Below are 21,720 nucleotides of genomic sequence, written 5' to 3'. Positions count from 1 at the left end.
TCAAACTAGGGTTAGGGTTTCCAATTAGGGTTTTGAACTCGGGTTAGGGTTTCCAGTTAGGGTTTCAAACTAGGGTTAGGGTTTCCAGTTAGTGTTTCAAACTAGGGTTAGGGTTTCTAATTAGGGATTTGAACTAGGGTTAGGGTTTCCAGTTAGGGTTTCAAACTAGGGTTAGGGTTTCCAATTAGGGTTTTGAACTCGGGTTAGGGTTTCCAGTTAGGGTTTCAAACTAGGGTTAGGGTTTCTAATTAGGGATTTGAACCAGGGTTAGGGTTTCCAGTTAGTGTTTCAAACTAGGGTTAGGGTTTCTAATTAGGGTTTTGAACTAGGGTTAGGGTTTCCAGCTGTGGTTTCAAACTAGGGTTAGGGTCTCCAATTAGGGTTTCAAACTTGCATTCTTGTTTCAAAGTAAGGTTTCCAACTAGAGTTATTCATTTTTCCTAATTTGAGGCTTTCTAACTCGGGTGTCAAATAAGTCCATCCATCCATTAAGGTTTAAAACTAGGGTGATTAATACCAATTATGGTTTCAAACCAGGGTTTAAAACTTGATTTATTTTGTTTTTATAACAAATAAGACAAAATTGGATGTTTTTCTCTTCTTTTTTTTTTTTAATCAAGAAACAACAAAAAACAACTTACACGTTTTGATACCTGATCAACACTTTTTTTTTCAAGCTTACAGAAGACTTTGAGGAAACACACAAAAAGAAAAGCTGTTCGAAAACCATTGTCGTTTTCTCATGGCGACCGTCGCCACGGAAACCGATGATGACGATGCTGATGATGAAGAGGATGACGAAGAGCAGTGCAAAAGGTGGCGTGAAAACAATCGAGCGACTGAAGGGAAATAAAAACGGCAGTTGTCTTGTTCTTTGACGTCCGACTGCTAGGGGGCAGCACTGAGTCAAAACAAAGACACAGCCAGGGAATACTGCGTCTCAGCCGACACTCCTAACACTTTGGAAAGCTACGGCAAATGATTTCAAATAAATTATTGCACACGACTGACGTGAGTGACAGAACATCAGAACACAAAAAAAACACACAAACAAGGGAATTCATGAAAGTGTCAGCACCAAAATGTCCGAATCTCATTTCAACCTTTGACCTTTGGTGGTTAGCAGCGCTCGCTAGCGGCGTTTGTTTGCCGCTGCGGGAATGCCAAACTTTGAGCACTGATGAGTCCAAGGAGGAAGACGAAAATCAGTTTTGGATTTCATGATGTCATGTTTCTTTGAGGAAAAGAACATCACGAAATGAACCTTTTGTTTGAGAAGGAAAATTTTGAGCTACTCATTTGGAAAGAATTTTTAAAAATTAAGGAAAAAGATTTAAGGGATAAAGTTTATTCCTCTGAGGGTATAACGTAGAAGATGAACTATTTGTGTAGCGCACATCACAATGTCAACAATTAATTGAAGGAAATGACGAGTGAGCCCGACTTTGAATGCTGGATATGTGTCATGTCATCACGAATGTTGTTTATCGATGCTAGCATGGTGTTAGCGTGATATTAGCTCGACGTTCGCATGTGTGACGGATGGCATGGATTATTTTCAAGATGGTGCGGCACAAAAAAAAAAAAAAAGCAGTTAACGTTGTAGACAAAAGTATTGAGACATTTTACATTTGGCGCAAGCCCGGCAGATGGTGTTTTGGTTCTACTAATTGTTTCAGATTTTCTCACCATTCTTAGTCTAATTGGTTTTGACCAAATGTTCACATTTTTGTCCTTTTTACTTTGGTCCAATATTCCTGCAAAAAGTTCAGTTTTTCATCACAATACTTTTGTAGAATTTTGTGGAATTTTATTTGTCCTGATGTAAGATTTGCCACATTTGCCCCAACTTTTTGACTTAATACTTCAAATAAAATCTCCTTATTTGACATTTTTGTCCAATCTTTTTTGCACATTTTGTCACTTTTTGGCTCAGTACGTTACTTTTGTGCAAATTCACAATTTTTTTTTTGTCTAAAACGCAACATTTTCCCCACTTTGAGTCCTTAAAGTTTTAAATTCCCCCATCTGTCCTAATACTTTCGTCCAAATAGCCCAGCTTGACCTTTTCATCCTGCAAGTTGCGTCATTTCTGATTTTCGTTCAGTTCCAGGTGATGCCCGTTACTATGGAAACATCATGCTGACTGCCAGAGCGTTTTTCTAAAATCCCCCCCCCTCCGACAGTGTATCTAGTCCATGTCCCAATACTTTTGTCCGAGCAGTGGGCTTGTTGTTCTTTGTGCAACTACTCATTCACAGTGAATACAAGAACACGGCAGTCCTAAAGAACAAAGACGAGAGGATCATAAAAGTTGACGTTTCTCGGCACGGGGAAAACCATCCGTGTCCGATGGGTGGCGGGAGCGGGTCTACGAGAGCGAGATATCGAGCTAGATAAAGAGACACATCAGCTAGCACCAAACACGACGCCAAAACACGACAAACGTTCGGGGATCATCTCTCGGGTTACGGCATTTATGGCCTTTGTGTGCGTTAAGGTGCGTTTCACAACCAGCATCCTGGTTTGGAGTTTTTTCGTACTTACACATTCAGCGGACTCGACGCTTAAGTACGTTTTTTTTTTTGGCTTTTCACAGCTTTGATTTGTCACGTATAAAAATGGTTGCCTAGTGCAGCAATAACAGTTTCAAGTTTGGGCCACCAGGATTTTGCCCAAATTTTGGCTGAGAATTTTTGTTGCAATGATGCGAGTATTTATTTTGTTTGATTATTGAATAGGCCAGCAGTCCTCGACACTTCTGCCCACAATGACTGGAAATCTTTAGTTGCTTGTGTGGTGTCAACTAAACTTTGAAATGTCGCAAATTTTGAAACAAAATATTTTTCGTCTGATTTTGAGGCAAACAAAAAAATTATTTCAAATTACGCGCATTTTGCAATTTGCTGATTCTGATTTGGCAAAATTTCCCCAGACGACTCGGTTCAAATATGATTCTCGAAATTGCCTGGAATTGTTTTAAAATGTTGAACTCTTAGAATTGTTAAAAAAATTGCTTTTCTGAAAAAAAAAATGGCCCCCATATTTTAGGGCTCAAGTCCTGGAAATATTTCTCTGCTTTCATAAATTGGATTTGGGAACTAAATGCAGCTTAGATGGCCTTGACTAGAATTTGGCCAAATTTCAAGCGAGGAGTTACGTCAACAATGTGCTACTTTCAAGCAAAAATATCCTTTTCATTTTGTGGCTCGATTCCTTGAGACTTTTTCAACTAATTTTATTCGTGATTTGATCACGTTCCCAGTAATTGGTGGTCAGAAGTGTACAGAATTGGACTTCGGACATCCCTGTTTGGACCTTTGGAAGATAGTTGGGGATTTGGAAGGGGGGGGGTAAGTGTCAGGGGGCTGCCACTTTAAAACACTTTGTGTGCCGTAAACATTCCCACCGTAAATCGGCTTTCTTTTTGGGATTCAGTCCAACTCTGAATTTTTGATTCCAGGACTCCAAAGTCCCCTTCTTGTCCAAAAGAAGAAGAAAAAACTTCCTTTGTGAAATATTTCCTAAAAAACTTGAGACTACTATTTAGTTTTCTTCCTTAAAACCTTTTTTTTTTTTTTCCTCATTGCACCAGACAGAAAAACGGACGGACGGACAGACGGCGAAACAGAAGGCGGCTAGTTAGCGTTAGCTTGAGGAGAAGCATTTGGGAGGCTGGCGGGAGAGGAGAGCGATCTCATGGAGAGCTTTCCAACCCGCGCTCTTTGCTTTTTTTTATTTTATTATTACTTTTTTTATTTTTACATCATGGTTTCTACGATGGTGTGGCTCGGGCCCATCAGCAGCAGTCCCTTGTTCCCGTTGGGGTCCACGGGGAAGGCCAGGTCCCGAGGGCTGCGGTGGTCCGCCGGGCGGGAACTGGCGCCGCCGCGAACTGGGGCGGCCACTGCCTTGATCCTCTGCAAAAAGACAACAACAAAAATTCAACAGAGCACATAGCAAGATCGTAAAGCAAATTTTTTATGAACATTTTAAAATCTATAATTAATCCCACCCTTCAAATTATTCTTCAAAAAACAAACAAATATTCAAAATACATTTTCTCAGAATAATGGGAGGAACATTGGGAAAAACTTCACAAAAGCATCTGTCGGTGCATCATCTTCCCAAACTCTATTTTCCAAAAATCTAAGAGCTATGATTAATTAAATAATGAAATTGCAGACCCACCTCAATGAGCGGTCCGTCGGATCGTAGGATCTTGATGACCACCACCATGGGGATGCAGATCATGGAAGTCAAGGCCAAAGTCCAGCCCACTCCAATGGCCCAGTCGGGATATTCGTACATTTTGTTGTACGTCAGCGGCTTGTATTTGACCAGAGAGAAAATAAAGCAGCCCTGCGGACGACACCAACCACCATTTCATCTTAGGAACTCAACGAACACAAAATTCTCGCCCTCATAAATCGACGTAACAAGCTGAGAGTCATCCTCTTAATCTTGATCTTCAACTCAAAAGCTGTGCTGATCTTAAATCCAAAGTGATGCGAGGGCGCTGAAACGTGAAATATTCGGCACTTACCATGCACAAGCAGGGAGTGATGACAGACCAGCTCCACTTCATCCAAGGGTTCGGTCGGTAGCCGATCATGTCCTCCACAGCATCGTAGAAGTTATCAACGCCTGCACAAAAAACGCAGAGCACATCGAAATCGCGCGGCAGCTTTCAAGCAGCAAGCTTTGAAAAGGTTCCTTTGAAACATTTTGCATGTGACGGAACTCACCATAAACCCAGGCAACAGCTACACATTCAAAGAATGCCACCCACAGGAGGCACACACCGCTCGCTGCATAGTAGTCAAACAACTGGAACACATACATGCCACCCTAAGGACACACAAACACAAACAAGACATGACTTTTCAATTCAACAACGATCGAGGAATATAAAAATGTTGCCGTTCAAACTTGCAAAAAATGAAAGAAGCAAACAAAGAATTCATTCAACTAAGTGCGCGTCGGGCTGCAAAATACAAAACGTCTTCTTTGACTTTGACTGCCGAAGCCATTTGGCTGCGCCGGCAGAAAGCTGAACGACGCGGCGACCTGACCAAATGTCCGTCTGCATTTACATCTGGGAGGAGACCCGGTGGAACCATTCAGTCCTCCGGAGGAACATCCTGCAGCAAACGTGACGTCCCACACGCGAGTACGACGCCAAAAAGGACCATTGAGCCTTCACACACCGATGCAGCGTTCCGCTTTGGGAGAGTTCGGAGTGTGACATGACAACATTGTAACATAAAAGCGATGAACAAATTTCCTCCAAATACGACCCGCTCTCTCTTTGATTTCATTCCTCTTGATTGAAGCGGCTGTTCTATTATTCGGCATGTGTGCGCGCGCACGTGTGCGTGTGTGTTACCTTGGTAACCATGGTGAGTCCCAGCAGGTAGCTGATGCAGCATATGATAGCGATGAAGACCTCTCTGCGGTAACCCTTCCTTAGGAAGGACGGATACAGATCCACCAGTGATGTGATCTGCCCTTCCACCTCCACAAACTGCACACACACACACACACACACACACACACACACACACACACCGAGCATATATATATATCTTGATAGGGATCATAGCTTTTGCATGTGTGACGAAGGCGAGCGGCTCACCTGACTGTCGAGGCCAAGCAGCAGGAGCATAATGAAGAAGAGGATGGCCCAGAGTGTGGGGAAAGGCATCATGGTTACGGCTTTGGGGTAGGCAATGAAGGCCAAGCCGGGACCTGACGAGTGGAAATGGTCAAGGGATTAGAGCATGCGCATCAGCGTCATGTGACTGGATGCGTCCATCTGCACACCACCAAGTGCCTAAATTCACTGGCTTGATTTTTTAGATTAAACGAGAAATTACTTCATATAACGAAGAGCGACAGTGGCCAAAACATTAGGTACAGCAGAGGCAAACTGCCACTTTGATTGGGGGAAAAAAAAAAAAAAAAACGAGCATGCGGTCAAGAAGAGCTGAGCAACCCTAAATGTGATCATTTTGTCCAATCAAATCACAGCGTTTGTTCACATCCACTTTGCGCAGTTAACGAGCGAGCTATCTTCACACCGCGAAAATGCATCTTTCTTTGGATAGTCCGCTGGCGTGGCTGCTTTAGAGCGCCTCGTTGTCTACCCTCAGTGCAGGCACATCAAGCAAAGAAAGAGCGAGGAGTGGGTCTTTTTTTTTTTTCCAGAATAATTCAATTTCCAACCGGCCACGTCAGGCAACTCAAACATGGAGGGATACGGAGGCATAAGAAATACTAAAGACGTCGTAACAGTAGCAGTACCAGTAAATAGTTGAGCGGGATATGTTTCAGCACATTCAGCAGACTCACGCACAGCATACAATAGTTGAGACCATTTTTTCGTTTCGGAACGTACCTGACTCTGCCACATCCGCAATGTCCACCCCTTGCTCTTGTGCCATAAAGCCCAGGACGGAAAATATTGCAAAGCCAGACACAAAACTGGTACCACTGTTGAGGGCTCCCAGCAGCAAACAGTCCCTGTGGCACGCGTGGCATCAATCGGTCGATTAATCAAAACACACTTTGCAAAAAAAACACAAAAAAAAAACATCTCCACCTCTCCAGCGCCCCCTACTGACCTGTAGCAGTTGTATTTGTACTTGTTGTAACTGCCGAGGGATGTCATGGCGCCCAAACAGATAGCGTAGGAGAAGAAGATCTGAGTACCGGCGTCGATCCACACCTGACCCAAGAGCACATTGACAGCGCTGGGTGATGCAAACTCATTGGTACTTATAACATACTTGAGTACCAAAGTAACACAGCACCATGGTAGAGTAACTAGTTACAGAGTGAAATAGTACCATAGCAGCTAGTAATATAGCGACTAGTAATAAACTCTAAGTAGTACAACAGTAACTAGTAACTTGGTCACTAGTACCATTGGCACTATCAACACAGTACAATAGTTACTAATAGCACGGCATTATCTCAACAATAATAACCAGTAGCCCGTACCTCTGCGTCCTTCAGACGGGTGAGATCGGGGTACAGGTAGAACTTGATGCCCTCGGTGGCCCCGGGCAAGGTGACGCCACGGATCAACAGGACGATGAGCATGACGAACGGGAACGTGGCCGTGATGTACACCACCTGAAGCCGACGGTGACAAGAAGCTGCGTCTTACTCAGCGGTCCGGATTTTCCCGAAGCTGTCCGAAGGCGACGACTGACCTTCCCGGTGGATTTGACGCCCTTCCAGATGCAGAAGAAGCAGATGACCCAAACCAGGAGCAGACAAAGAGCCAGGTCCCACTTGATGGGGCCCATGTCCTCGATGCCACCGCTGATGCCCAACACTTTGCGTCTGCGCCATGAAGGACATTGATGATTAACATCTGAACGACAACACCATTAGGTATTTTGTTAACCCGAACCTTTACCTGAACCCAACCCAACCCACAAACCCTTTCCAAACAGCAACTCAAGCCGTCACGCCAAATCCGTAAAAGTAACCTTCACCCCTTGGGTTTGTTAACGGTCATCGTGTTTGGTTTCATACGTACTCCCAGAACTCTGTGACAGGGGAGGTGAAGTTGGAGAAGTTGGAAGGCAACCAGAAACTTTTGTTCTTGCGGTACGTGTCCTCGATGCAGTGTTCCGTGTTCCAGGGCTGGTTGCACTTGGCCCACGGCAGTTCGGGCTGGAAACACTGAAGGTGCAAAGACAAAAAGAAGGACGAGAACATGTTTGTGGCTGACTTGGTCAAAGACGTGCGTCACAGACTTTTTGCTACTAAATTAGGCTGTCAAATTGCTGGAGAAGGCTTTACATAATCCTCGGGATTTGAAAAACTGCCGCATTGCTGCCATCACCGTATATGGCGGCAATATCACTGGCATTGACGGAAACCTCCAAAGTCCAAATTTGGTGACTTTCACTTTTATGTGCATCAACACCCTTGGTCAGTCCTCAGGTGTGTTTTTTATTTTGACAACTTACTGACCAATCACAATCTTTAATAATGCAATATTAACTCATTCACTACTAGCCGAGTTTTTAAAAAAAAAAAGGATCTTTGACGTCTTTAGCCGTCAATGGCAGTTAATGGCTAAAAAAAAATATTTTTTGGGTCGAGGATTCCAAGAGGTGGATACCGCTGAGGTCAGCAATATGTTACTTTCCATGTAGATGTTTATGCGTGCTACCTGGAATAGATAGTAGAGTCCCCAGGCCAAGATGACAATGTAATAGATGTTGAGTAGGGACACGATAACGATGGAGGCATAGCCGATTCCTGCAAACAAACACACAAAAAGCAGCACGTTGGCAATCAATGACCGTCATCTCGATTCAATGGCGGTCGAAAGAAAACTACAAGCAAAATGCAAAAAAATAAATAAAAAAAGTCTAAGACGTATAAATACGTCTTCGGGAGGCAGGGACAACAATTTTTAAAATGTATATCTACGCGTCTTATAGATTGAATGAGTTAATAGACCCGTTCACGCGATCAATTTCAAGGAATGGAATATTCTACTTGTGTGACCTGTAAAAGAATATTTGACCTGTTGCTCTGTCTGAAGCACCTCGCACCGGACTCTATACCCATGGAGTGTGGCCAAAAATAAAACAAAGGAACTAGTTATTGATTTTAGCCATAAGAAGGCCTCTCATTTAACCATTAACAAGTTTACATGGCGTGTGTGTGTTTGCGTGTCATGTATCAACGTCCACGTGTGTGCTGTGCATGTGTTATGGCAGTCTGTGCGCGCCAAGGCCAAATGCCCAAAAGAACGTCCATCAAGTTTTGTGCCATCCGCACTCGTGCTTGTGTGTTTGTGTGTGAGTCGACGGGGGTTCGGTGCACATGCGTGCATTTGTGTGTGTGTGTGTGTGTGTAAGCCAAGGTTGTTTGCCCAAAAGAATGTCCTTCAAGGTCTTCTGTGCCATCTGTGTGTATATGTGTGCAGGGGTGTGTGTGCGTGTGTGTGCGTGTGTGCGTGTGTGTCTTTCTGCACCTATGCTCACACGGTCTGATGCTGATCAAACAAATAGACACAAAGTGCGCTCCTCCATGATGTCACTGACATCACGACCTCAGTTGACCTTGCAAAAACGCGTTCCTATCTCTTGGATCCTGAATCAGAAAGCGCGACGGATCTGACTTTTGCTTTTCATCTCATTCCTTCGCTTCTTTTATCTCAGACAAATACGTCTATTTTTCTCCGATTTAATCTTGACAAAAAAACCAAAAACAACGCATGAACCCTGACCCCGTTCCAGATCGTAATTCTAAACTAACCCGACAATTGTTGACTTATATTAAAGGACTGTGGCCGTGTTTTTAAGATAGGCGATGTCCCTGGCTACAAAATGGCCACATTTGTACTCGAGCGCTATCAAATGGATTAGATGACAATTTCAGGGACTCGAGTACGGTCACAAATTCAGAAATAAGACCCACATGAACTCAATCACTTCGTCTCCAGGTTCGATCTGATAAACACATGAGATCTGTTTTTGTCCACCACCCACGACCCTGTAACCAAATCTTCAATCTACGAACCCTGACCCTAAAACTAGACCGTAACCCTAAACACGGATGTGGAGAAAAATTCATCGAAGACAACATAGGAATTTTTCTCTGTTCTCTAGCTCTCTCTCTCCGTCTCTCTTCTCTCACCCTTTTATTCTCCCCGTTTTTCCACCCGCTCCATCGCTCTGATGTGTTGCCGCACTGTTGCCGTGACAACCTGTGATCCAGGACACTCTGTACATCGTGTCGGGCGTTGGTGTGTAATAAATGTGTGTGTGCGTGTGCAGACTGAAATCAAGCGAATAAAACAAGCGATGAGATGTCGCCCCGCGTGAATATTGTAAAGCGCAATTACAGGCGTCATGAATATTAACGAGGTGGAGCCGAGCAGACGTGGGCGAGGAATATATTAACCCAATTTTGAGAATTGGGGGGGGGGGGGGGAGACAAGAGGAAGGAAGGAAAGTGGGAGGAAGATGACGAGACAGACGCAGGTTGGCGAGGACCAAATCGGCGTTCTCAGAAGAAGCCGTTTCAAAGTCGAAATCCAGGCCACGGCGTTGCCTGGCAACAGCAGAGGTGGCCGTCGGATTGGAGGGGAGGACGGCATGCGTTAAGAGGCGAAACGTGGAAGAGGCAGGAAGTGTAACGTTAAAGAGGTCGGAGGAGGACAATGCGAGTCAAAGAGTGACTCGGAACAATAAGAATGCCATTTGGCGGCAGGACAGAGTGACTGTTTGATGTTTTTGACTTTGAGATTGGCGCAAATAATCGCATTGATTCCGTTTAAAACATCGTAACCTAGGGGTGGGCGAACTTTTTGATTGGCGGGCCACAATGGGTTCTAAAATTTGACGAAGGTGCCGGACCAGGAGGAGATGGTTGGAGTGTTTTGGTAACCTCACCTCATTGGAGAAAATTTTAAATGAAAGTGAACAAAAGCACCACAACAATATATCTGTCTTTGAAAAACCAGAATATTTTGAAAATAAAACATTAAAAAGGTTTATTCATTTAATATTTTTCAAGTTTGGCGGGCCAGATTAAAACATTTCGCGGGCCGCATATGGCCCCTGGGCCACAGTTTGCCCACACCTGTGACCTAACCCCAATTCAAAAAAACATAAATGCTAACGTTACAGTGTCTGCTTGATCATTTATTAACCCCTACGAAATAAAAAAGACGTTTTTATGGCTTAAAAAAAAAAAAAAAAAAATGACTTTGAAGGAGAGCCAAAAATGACAAAGCGGACGCTAGATCGAAGCAAAATGGACCATTCGTTTAGTGGGGACGTACCCGTAAAGATGGGACACAGCTTCCCCCAGCAGGTGATGCCACCCTCGGAGGTGAACTGGCCGAGCGCCACCTCCAAGAAGAAGACGGGGAGGCCTCCGCCAAATAGGAAGATGAAGTAGGGGATGAGGAAAGCACCTGGAAGGCACGAAAGGAAAGATGACTAACTTGAGAAAAAAATAAAAATAAAAATAAAAATATATATATATATAAATGCATATGCTGTATTAAAGGTCAAAGGTCAATCATAATATCTCATTGCCGCCTTACCTCCGCCATTCTTGTAGCAGAGGTAGGGAAAGCGCCAGACGTTCCCTAAACCGACAAATCCTCCGGCCACCGACAAAACAAAGTCCAGCTTGCTGGCCCACTTCTCTCGCTGGGGGTGTTTGCCCTCTGCCTCATCTTCGGGCCGAGTTCCGGGACTCTTCCCGGGAGACGGCTTCAGCGTGTCCTTGTGGAAGTCCTTCAGGCACTGGAGCTTTTCCTTCTGCGCCATACTGAATACATAAATACAAAAAAAAAAAAAAAAAGATTGGAATAAACCCAACCCCAGAGCATTTTGTAAATTCATCACAGATCAGTTCGATCAATGTTGTCGTGGTAAATATAGAAAGCAAACGCCAGCACAACTATTTTTACTTTCACGTTCCAAAATAGATGAGTAGATCCGTCACACAGTGTCAAAGGTTCCTACAAGATTTAAGTTGCAACTTTTCATGAAAAATTGCCACAATAGTCCAAGATTTGAAAAAAAGTAAATTGTAATGAAAATGTTAAAAAAAAAAAAAAATTTGTAATGTAATTGGCAAATTGAAATTTACATTTTTGGGGAGAAAAAGTTGACAAAATCACAAGATTAAAGATTTTGCTTACATATTATGAAATTCCCGGATGAGAGCAATATTAAAAATGTAGGACAAGTTTTATTTTTCCCCCCCAAAAAAATCCCTTGGCAACAGTACGCAATTAAAGTTATATGAGTTGAAAGAAAAAATATCAGAACGGTACAATATTCAAATAATTTAAAGGGAATGAAAAGCGCCGATTGATGTCAGTTGTGATCACTCCCATAGCGACGCAGCCCTCCATCTGACCAACATCTGGTCACAAAGCTACTTCGACGCAGTTCCGCTCGTTTACGCCGCACAAGATTCACGCCAGTCACAAAATTAGAGCGAGTTACATGTACGAGATTAAACTTGTTTTGGGGGAAAATCCTTTTTTTTAAAAGTCACATCACATCACATGTTTTTCGAAAAAAAAAAAATTAATATTATGCAACCAAAACAATTACTGACCTCAAGACAGGATGTAAAATATTTCCCAATCTGCTTGACCGATGTCTGGCGTGTAAATATGGAATGCTCAAAGTTTTACTCTATAAAGATGCCAACCGCACAACTACAATTTTTTTTACTTTCCCTTCCTGAAATAGATGAATAAAAACAAAACCTTTCCCAGCCAGCATTAAAGTATTTTGCCTTTTCCTTGAGGCTTTTTATTACAAAAGGCTGATGTGACCATGACATCACGACACTTGCTTTTAATAGAAGGCGGTTGCTGCTCTGCGTGCAAGTAGTCATTCGATTCTCAAAAGTCTGCACACCCCTTTTCAAAAGTCTTCAACGGCCTGTACAACGTCATTGAATTGTTTCATTTTAAATATTTTCCAGAGGGCAAGTCAATATAAAAAAAAACCAGATCACACGGTTGCGCAAGTGCGCACACCCTCTTCGAACTGGCAACGTGGCTGTCTTCCGAATAAACCAATAACATTGAGACTCATTCAACAACCGTCGACGCTCACATTTGTCAGCTGGAGTCCGACCATGGAAGAGGCTCTTGTCCAGCTTGTCTGTAAAAATCAGGTTTGTAAAACATTACATTGACTAAAAGCTCTCCGGAGTTGGCCATGTTGCAGCGCTTTGGAGTTGACGTCAGCACAGATTTTGAGTAGACGATATGGATTAGGCGGTGAATCTCGGCTCGTCACTTGGATTGTGAAGGAGAGAAATGCCAAGTTTAGGCACCTGACAATCAATCGGAGTTTGGATATGTTGTTACAAATGGAGTACGCGTTGCGTTAGCTCGTCGCGGTTCACGAGATGGGGTGAATGGCGAACGGCATGTAAAAAAGACACGTCGTGTGTCAAACTTGCACACGGCGCGTTTCTTACTTGAATATCTGTAAATACATGATTAGTTTGCCAACAAAAGCCATTTCTCAATTTTGGTTTTATTGAACCAACCATCACACCCAAGTCCAAATCAAGTTTGGCTGTTCTCGTAGGCTTTTGCTGGATGTCGTTGTTGGAATGTGCATGACGCGAGCGTTGAGGGCGGGAGACGAGCCTTTGAACGTGTTTAATGGGTCTCAGGTGCCCAAGTCGAGTTAATGATCCACGAGCGTGACCTGCTTCTCGGCGGTTAATTTGTAACCAAACCGTGCATTTGTACTCAAACAATGGACGGCCGTTATGTCCACTGCCGCTGATGGGTGCCATGATGATGATGACAAGAGAATGTGATGTTTTATTCATTGAAGTTTGATTTTTTTTTAAGATGAAATATCTTAAAATTACAAAATTGGTCATATTAAAAAGAAAAAACTCCTATAAAGAGATTAAAGTTATAGCGAAAAGATTTTTTTTTTAATTTCTTATAAGAAGAAATGTGTGAGCATTTTTAAGATCATCTCAGGAAATTGTGAATCAAAAAACAAAAAAAATGATGAGATTAGAATGATAGTTTAAAAAAAAATGATGAGATTACTAAAGTCATTTCTTTAAAAAGAAATTGTAATTGTGACATTGTAACATTGAGATTAAATGTGGGACTTTATTCACTGACGAGCAGTTTGGAAACTTGTAACATGAGATAACGCTTAGATTTTCTGAAAGAAAAAAAAAAGAAAAATTCGTTAATTTAGTGTTATTAGTGAGTGTTAATTTGTTAGTTAATTTTTATATGGAGCTGTTGCAAAATAACGTCGTATTGTATTGTATTGCACTCTTGAATGCATCCCTGTTGGGATGTGATGTCCATTCAACATCATTATCAACATCAACTCTTTCAATTGATGTCAAATTGATGTTGAATCGACATCAGATTCCCACTGGGATATGATGATGATATTATGAATTTATTATAGTCGCACAGAACCAACCCCCCACACAGCCGTGAGAGCCGCAGGATGAGTGTGTGTGTGTGTGTGTGTGTTACGCACACACTAAGCTCTTATATAACACACTCCACTATTTTAAGCATGTTTAGTTCCACTGGGCTGAACGACTACACAATCATCATCATCTTCCTCCTCCCTCTTCTTGCTCTGTTGTCTTTTTTTATTCCGACTTGATTGTCACGTGGCATTAGCATCGCCACTATGGAGACATAGATTTTAAAGTGGCTTGACGGCCACAACCGTTTACGATAGACAAGATCGTATTCCCGTGGCTATATGACTAATGACTAAGGATACTAGTAACCTGTCATTCAAAGCTGATATCTTCCCATATAAAATGAAAATGGCATAAGAGGTGTAGCATATAAATGGATAAAAAGTTATTTAGATAACACATTAGTATGTGCTGTTCAACAACACAAAATCAAATCAATTAAAGGTTACCCATGGAGTTCCTCAGGGGTCCGCGCGAGGCCCCAAATTATTCCTATTGTATATAATTGATATCTGTTGCGTCTGAAAATGATTAAAAGTGTTTTATTTGCCGATGACACAACTCTCTACCGGTCAGGACAAAATCTGAAACAGCTTCTGACTACTATGGATAACAAATTGAATATACTAAAAAAAAAAAAAAATCGGTGTGACAGGAATAAATTATCACCGAGCCCGGCAGTGTTTGGACCTGATTGGAGTCCAGGACAGGCCCAGAGTGTAAATGACGTTAGTTCCGTGTGCTTGGTCACGTGTTGCTTGCTCAGGTATCGCAGCTGCCATACACGCACGCACACGCAAGCACTTTAGCGCGCCACATGGTTACGCAAGCCGCCATTTCATCATGGAAGGCAGCAGGCACCAAGACCAATTGTGCGCTGCACACAGGAAAGAGGACGGGAAGGAAGGAAGGAAAGAAGGAAGGAAGGAAGCACACTATATTTGTTCCCAGTAAACAGTCAAATTTGACTATAAAAGAATCAGCGTAACATTTTTACTTTGAGAATTTTACGCTGAATTTTATACTGAATATTTTACTCACAAATTTTACTCCAGCTATTCGGACCAAGTCAAATATCTACAATAACATTTGTATTTTTCTCATGGAAAAAATTAATTCTTAGGAGATGTGAGAAGTGAAGAATGGGAGTAAAGTTGAATTTATTTTGAAATGCTAAATCTCAATATTACTTATGATTATTATTGATTATTACCTATTATTAAATGAAAGTTATTCTATATTATTCATCTGTGACATTACGACTTCAAATGTGCACTTTAAAAAAAAAATTGTGACAAGAGTTGTATTTTGCTATTCTCGCCAACAAGAAGAACCATTGCCTTATTTTTTAAATGAAAAAGTAATTAAAGTAAAGTAAAACATTTTTCATCAGGGAAAAAAGTCCAAGTAACGGTATATTTTCTGTAAATAATTATGAATTTCATAGAGGGAAAAATGTACTCCACGAGATTCAAGTAGATTTTTAAAAAATAAATTACAATATGTGTCTTTTAATAACTAATATATTTTTTAATTTGTTAAATGGCACTTTCCAAAAAAATAAAAAGTGACATGACAAGATTATCATGCAAAACAACCCAGATCCAGGCAAAAAAAAAATAATAATTGCGTGCCAAGGTCAACTGGGTGGGGAAAAACAAGCACCACTGGAACCAAACATTCCAACTTTTGATTTCTTTTCGTTGAAATTCAAGAATTTCTGTGTCATCCGGGACTGGATTTCCCCAGACAAAACAAAAGTGGCCTTAATGAGAATGTGTCTTTTTTGCTCATCGGGACATAGACCTGACTGTCATCCGCATAGCAGTGAAGGATAATAGCGTATTTTATTCAACTGGGACCCGGGGGCAGCAAATACAATGAAAACAGCAGGGGCCCCAAAGTTGAACTCTGTGGCACACCACATAGTCTCCACTGTGATTAGCCAGGAGGATGTCACTTTCAAATGTAGGGGGACCAAACCTGAAGGTATACTACAATTGATAGTGGCCAACAATTCTAAAGGGGGGGGGGGGTTGATGGATTTTCACAATAGAACAATAGTAATAGTGATAGAAGGTCCAATTACATTATAAAGTAATAATTTCAAGGTATGAAATTACAATTGTCAGAGGAAGTGGCAAATAATCCTCTGCAAATCCTCCGATCAGAAACCAAGATGCAGAAAACACATGAGCAATAAGTTGACTTGAAGTTTTAAATATCAATGTAGAGTCGTAAAGTCCACTCAGCGACTAGTCGATTAATTGGTCATGACTCCTTCTTGTGACTGCTACACAAATCGGCCCTGAGATGACTCAAAAGGTTCAGAATTACATTGTTGAATAAAGAACGTTAAAATCGTTCTTTTGTGTTTCTGGCATTTCCGAAATGTATAGAAGAGCAGAAAAGTTCCCGTTGTTGCCACCCTGCTCGCACTGTTCATCTCGCGGCGGAATTCGTCTCCAGTTTGATACATCACATTGCGCTTTCTAAAGCAACCAATTCTTGACTTTTCAGTTTCATTCATTCCAGGACCACACTTTTAACTCAAAACACTTGTATCCCAAATCATCTTTCCTCATTAAAATTAAGGGGAAAGCCTTTACCAGTGCTCTCTGTACCTCCTTTCTTGTACAATTCAGGGGAATATTTTTATCAACTATATTTTAAATACAGTTTTTTTTTAGTAGTCAGATTGTAGAGAACACTTTTTTAACCAAAGACAAAAAAAATGTCTGCCACCAAGGAGCACAACTTTCAATCAAATTGCGTTTAAATCAGTCATTTTTGGCAGAAGATTAAGAAAACATGACTGTAAGTATGGTTTTACTATCTGTCTACGGGTGTTGTTTCACCATTTGTGTTCAAATATGTATCACTTAAAGGGACAGAATGCTGCAAGTATTGATGCTATTCCTAAGACTGTTTATGCATTAACATTTTGCACTAGCATCATGCTGGCGGACGTTCAAAGTGATGTGATTGCTTGAAATACACAAGCGTGTGTGCGCGCGTGCGAGAGAGAGGGGGGGGCAGAGAGAGAGGAGGGGGCAGAGAAAGAGAGACTGGGAAACTGAATGAAAAGAAGAGATTGACTATGGGAATGAAGGAAAATAGTAAGGGCTTGAGAGACAATGAGAATAAAAAAATCGGTACTTTGGACATCAAATGAGCGACGGGGTAAAAAAAGTGAGAGAGACTGAGATTAGGGATGTAAGAATGACAATGAGACAACTAAATGGGAGAGAGCGAGAAAGAAAGAAAGAGAGCGACAGAGAGGGGGTGCGCCCCCCACTTCTGTCCGCTTTGTACGTGCGGGCGCGCGCGCGCCCTCGTTGTCAGCATTTAACAACGTAAATAACAATAATCATCATCAGCATCATAAACATGACAGACGTGCATTTTTCAACGCAATTATACGAAATGAATAACCCTATAGAACATAATAGGTGGCCACCCCCACAAGACCCCCCTAAACGCACACGTGAAAGACGCTTGCCTATTGTGGGGGGTGGTAGTGAGGACAAAGAAGGTCGCGTGGGAATGTTATAAAAATTCTAAATCGGAATCACCATTAGAGAATTCATTTGCATCTCGAATGACATCTCCCGATTGAAAATGAAAAAGGCAAGCGCGTGTTGCATTCATTGCTGCCCTCCTCAAAAAGACACAAGACCGTTGAGTTCAATGTCACCCCCACCAAAAAAGCAAAAACAAATTATTAATGTCAAACGAATGGACCACCAAAACGGTGTTGCCTTCAATGTCACGCCATGAACTAGACACAAGAACATCAACGGAACAGACCGCCAGTGTGTTGCATTCACTGTCACCCCTCAAAAACGACACAATCAAATGAAACAAGCATGATGTGGCATCCATTGTCACTCCCCTCAAGGGGGATACAAGCCAAATGATATTTTATGAATAAAACACAGCTGGAGGAGAAAGCAAGAGGATGGATGCGCTTACCTGCTATCTCTGTGCGATTTCTAAATTCTTTTTTTGGGAGGGGGGTCTTCTTTTCTCTATTTTATAAATTTAAACAAAGCCAAAGAAAAAGTCCCTCTTTGTCCTCTGGTGTCGAGACTGAGACGTGAGCTTCTCTCAAAAAACTGGTCCTCCTTATAAGCTCCTCTCTGTGAACTTTGTCTCCTCCGGTTTGGGGGGGCCGGAGTGATACCATCGCGAGTGGAAAATCACCGGGCCTCCCTCCCCCTCCTCCACCTTCCTCCTGCCATCCTCCTCCTCCTCGCGGAGCAACAGGAGAACAGCGACGCGTTCGCGGCTTCGCGGAATCCCAGACGCGCGCGCGAAAGGCTCTCGTGGTTTGATGGAGGGATGATGTGATTTACGAGGTGCACCTGAATGCGCCAGCCAGGAACCGAGATGCTGCCGCTGCATCACCGCCACGGGGGCAGGTGCACGGAGGCAAGACCTCGACAAAAAAATGCTCTAAATGACCACAACAATGTACAAAATGATCATTTGTCATTGGAATGCCATATATTTGCGAACAAAACGGCAATGTTTCTGTTTGCAAATGTAATTGCCCAGGAAAGTTTTACTATCCCCCGGAAATGTAATTTGCCATTTTGGAAAAAAAGTGAGCAATTTGGTTAAGAAAGTTGGTTCCCTCAGAAATGTATTGAAAGTGTTTTAGGTTCAATCTAGTGGTCACAAAACTACTATAGCGACATTCTGCTTTTTTGCGATAGTGAACGTCTTTGGCAAAAAAAAAATGCTACGGCAATTGTTTTGATATTTTCAGAGGTGGGACTAAGTGGAGATGTGTGCACGTGATTTTTGATTAACGATTGGTTGTAGTTTTGTGAAGCCACCTCAAGCTTTTTGAAAATCAAACATTTGTACAACTAAAACATGTGCATGCACACTCACTTATGATATTTATCAATTTTTTTGTAATCTGAAAAACATACAGTTCAGGTCATGCTGACCATTTTTGTATTCAGATGACATTAGCAACATGTTTGCGCCACACTGTTTTTCAGAGCAGGGCCATCCAATTGTTTTTTTTTTGTTTCCTTTTAGCGAAAAAGAAACCCATTTCTTATCAGGAGTCCTTGAATGTACCTTGAGCAGCAACTTCTGTTTAAAAAACATGGCTTTGGCCATGTATGGCAAGTTGCGTCACTAATAGAAAACAAACACAAGGGATGCAAAGTCAACATTGACGTAACGTTCTTGTAGTTCCATGGGGCAAGATGAAATCATCTAATGGCTTTGTAGACAAAGAAAAAAACTTTCAAAATACTTTACGCCGGGAGTCTTCCATCCTGTTCCACATCCTGCCTGTTTTCCATCTCTCCCTGCAGCAAATGATTCAAAGATTCAAATGATCTGGATCGTTGTTTAGCTTCGGCCGACCTTGCTGATTATCTGCTAGTTTGAATCAGGTGTGTTGCAGCAGGGACAGATGGAAAACGGGCAGGACTGTTGACTTTGAGGAACAGCATTGAGGACCCCTGCTTTACATATCTTTGGGGATAAATGATGAAAACCTGCAAAGGATGAGAATTATATTGGTCTCAGTTGAGGAACTGTAGAGTTTTTAATTTACCATTTCAGATTTGCGATTTTTTTTTTTTTTTTTTTGGGTGGGCGGGTTCCAAAACGGTGCAGCGTGACCCCTCTTCCACTATATAAAAACCTTTGTCCCATCAACGTTTATCCGACCCAATGGCAATGTGCATTTAGCTCGCTGCTATGCCTGCACCCCGAAAACACATCTTCAATACATTAAAAAAAATAAAGAGCAAAAAAAGAAAACAATACAAAATAAAAATAAAAAAAGGTTAACGCCACGTTAAATTGTACTTAGAAAATATAAATAAATACAAGAATAAAGAAATCCCAAAAATACGTAAAAATATTTAAAGCAAAAATAAAAGCACAACTATTAAAATAGTAGAAATTAAAGTAAACATAGAAAAACATTAAGAAAATACAAATAAAATGAAAAGAGCGAGAGAAAAATACATTCATAAAAAATGATTTTAAAACACATTAAACAATTAATCCAATGATGTAAAATATAAACATAAAAAAAATACAAATTAAAAGAGGTCTAAATAATACATGAAATTACAAATATTAAAATGAAAATAAAATATCATTTTATCATAGTAAAATTTTAAATAAAAAGTGAAGAAAATAAATAAATCAATAAATCCACACAAACATTTTTTAACACAAAATTAAACATAGGGTAAATTGTGGAAGTTCCATCATGCATTGTGTCAGTCCTGCCAGAGATTAGCGCTTGTCAACTGCCTGCCCGCTCAGGATTAGATTATAGTTCAGATTATGGTCGACTTCCTGCTCAACGGCATCTGCTGCGTGGCGACACGGCACATGTTGTCATCATCATCCTCATACTCATCATGGTTGTTGCCGTGGAAACTATCTCTGGATGTGTCGCCTTTTGGCTCCAGCAAACAATTCCAGTCCTGCTTTTTCCACAAAAGGCCCGAGGAAAATGTTCACCTCCTCGAGTATAATAAAGACTTTACTCAAATATTTCAATTCACTTTCCCAAAAAACACTTTAGAAAGAAATATTACAATATTCCGTTGATTACAGACTTTCTTTTTAAAATAAAATAAAAGTATGAATATCTCATAATTAAAGTAATGATGAAAAAGTCAACTAATAAAATATACAACAAATAAATAAATTAAGTATACAATAAAATGCAAGCCCAAAAAATCTAATCTAATAAAAACATTGATTTCAATTAATTTTAAGAAAATAAAAATAATTAATTCTTAACTCTAAAAATACAACCCACTCCCCTGAAAAAACAAATCGTTAAAAGGAATTAAAGTAATTAAAAAAAATAATTCAATAAGATAAATGCAAATATTAGGAAAAGATACGGTGATCACAAATTCAAAGTCTTCCGCAAGTGAACTCCGACAACTACAGAGATGGGTTAGTCATTATAGTGGTTTACAAACCGGAAATATACTGAAAAACATACTTGACGAATTTACTCGTCAATGGCGGTAAGCGGTTGGATTTCAATTGATGAATATAAAAATCCAAGGCGGTGAGTCATTTAAAAATCTGCAGTAGAGCAGAGCCAGTTTCTCTGTTATGATGATCATGATTTAAAAAATGTGTTTTATAGTTTAAAAAAACAAAACTGGATCAAATACATTTGAAGTGACTTTGTAATTGAACGAGTGATGCCTTACATGACTGACAACGTAGAGAACGGAAAGATACTGGAGGAGTGGACGCAGTGTGGTCAACAAAAACTTCATTGTGGTCTGGGCCGTGAGGTCTGGGGTGGGAGTCGGTTGGGGATCTCGCGGATTTAGCGTTGGACCAATCGGCGTCTCTTTAACGAAGGGTTATCCCGCTCCAACGAGCCGCCGCTTACACTACTCAGACGGCAAACCTCCAATAAGTCACAACTTGCTCTCCGGTTAGTTTTTGTTTTTTGGTCTAAGCTGCTCAAGGGATCAACACATTCTCCAAGAAGGAATGCAATATTGGAGAAACAAATGCAACCTGAAACGCATGTTTTGGTATATCCAATCAGATCAATCTGAGTGGTTCCCTGAGTCTTCAGTGTTGCTCTTTAACCTTCTGAAAACATTGAAAAACTTACATTTTTCTAACATGGTCACCCGCAAAATTTTGACTCTTTAAGCATAACCCCGACCGGAACCCACAAACTAACTCTAA

General features: G+C 41.2%; 1 protein-coding gene across 1 annotated transcript; it reads right to left on the bottom strand.

The window, feature by feature from the left end:
* Positions 1–588: 588 nt before the first annotated feature.
* On the bottom strand, positions 589–18,220 carry LOC148326990 (sodium- and chloride-dependent taurine transporter-like). Its single transcript, XM_088309942.1, has 15 exons — positions 17,977–18,220; positions 11,090–11,319; positions 10,823–10,957; positions 8,195–8,283; positions 7,553–7,698; positions 7,221–7,353; positions 7,006–7,140; positions 6,627–6,730; positions 6,401–6,525; positions 5,639–5,751; positions 5,390–5,527; positions 4,749–4,851; positions 4,547–4,647; positions 4,192–4,362; positions 589–3,920 (listed from the first exon to the last, which is right to left on the bottom strand). The coding sequence occupies exons 2-15, from the start codon at positions 11,316–11,318 to the stop codon at positions 3,762–3,764; spliced, it is 1,881 nt and encodes a 626-aa protein (XP_088166068.1). The 5' UTR covers position 11,319; positions 17,977–18,220; the 3' UTR covers positions 589–3,761.
* Between the last annotated feature and the right edge of the window lie 3,500 nt (positions 18,221–21,720).

Source organism: Idiotropiscis lumnitzeri, chromosome 11 (assembly GCF_059441095.1).
Source record: "Idiotropiscis lumnitzeri isolate Australia: NSW breed Sydney's pygmy pipehorse chromosome 11, RoL_Ilum_1.0, whole genome shotgun sequence".
NCBI classification, from domain to species: Eukaryota; Metazoa; Chordata; class Actinopteri; order Syngnathiformes; family Syngnathidae; genus Idiotropiscis; species Idiotropiscis lumnitzeri.
Note: the sequence above shows the minus strand (reverse complement) of the source record. Positions and strands in the feature narration are given on the sequence as shown.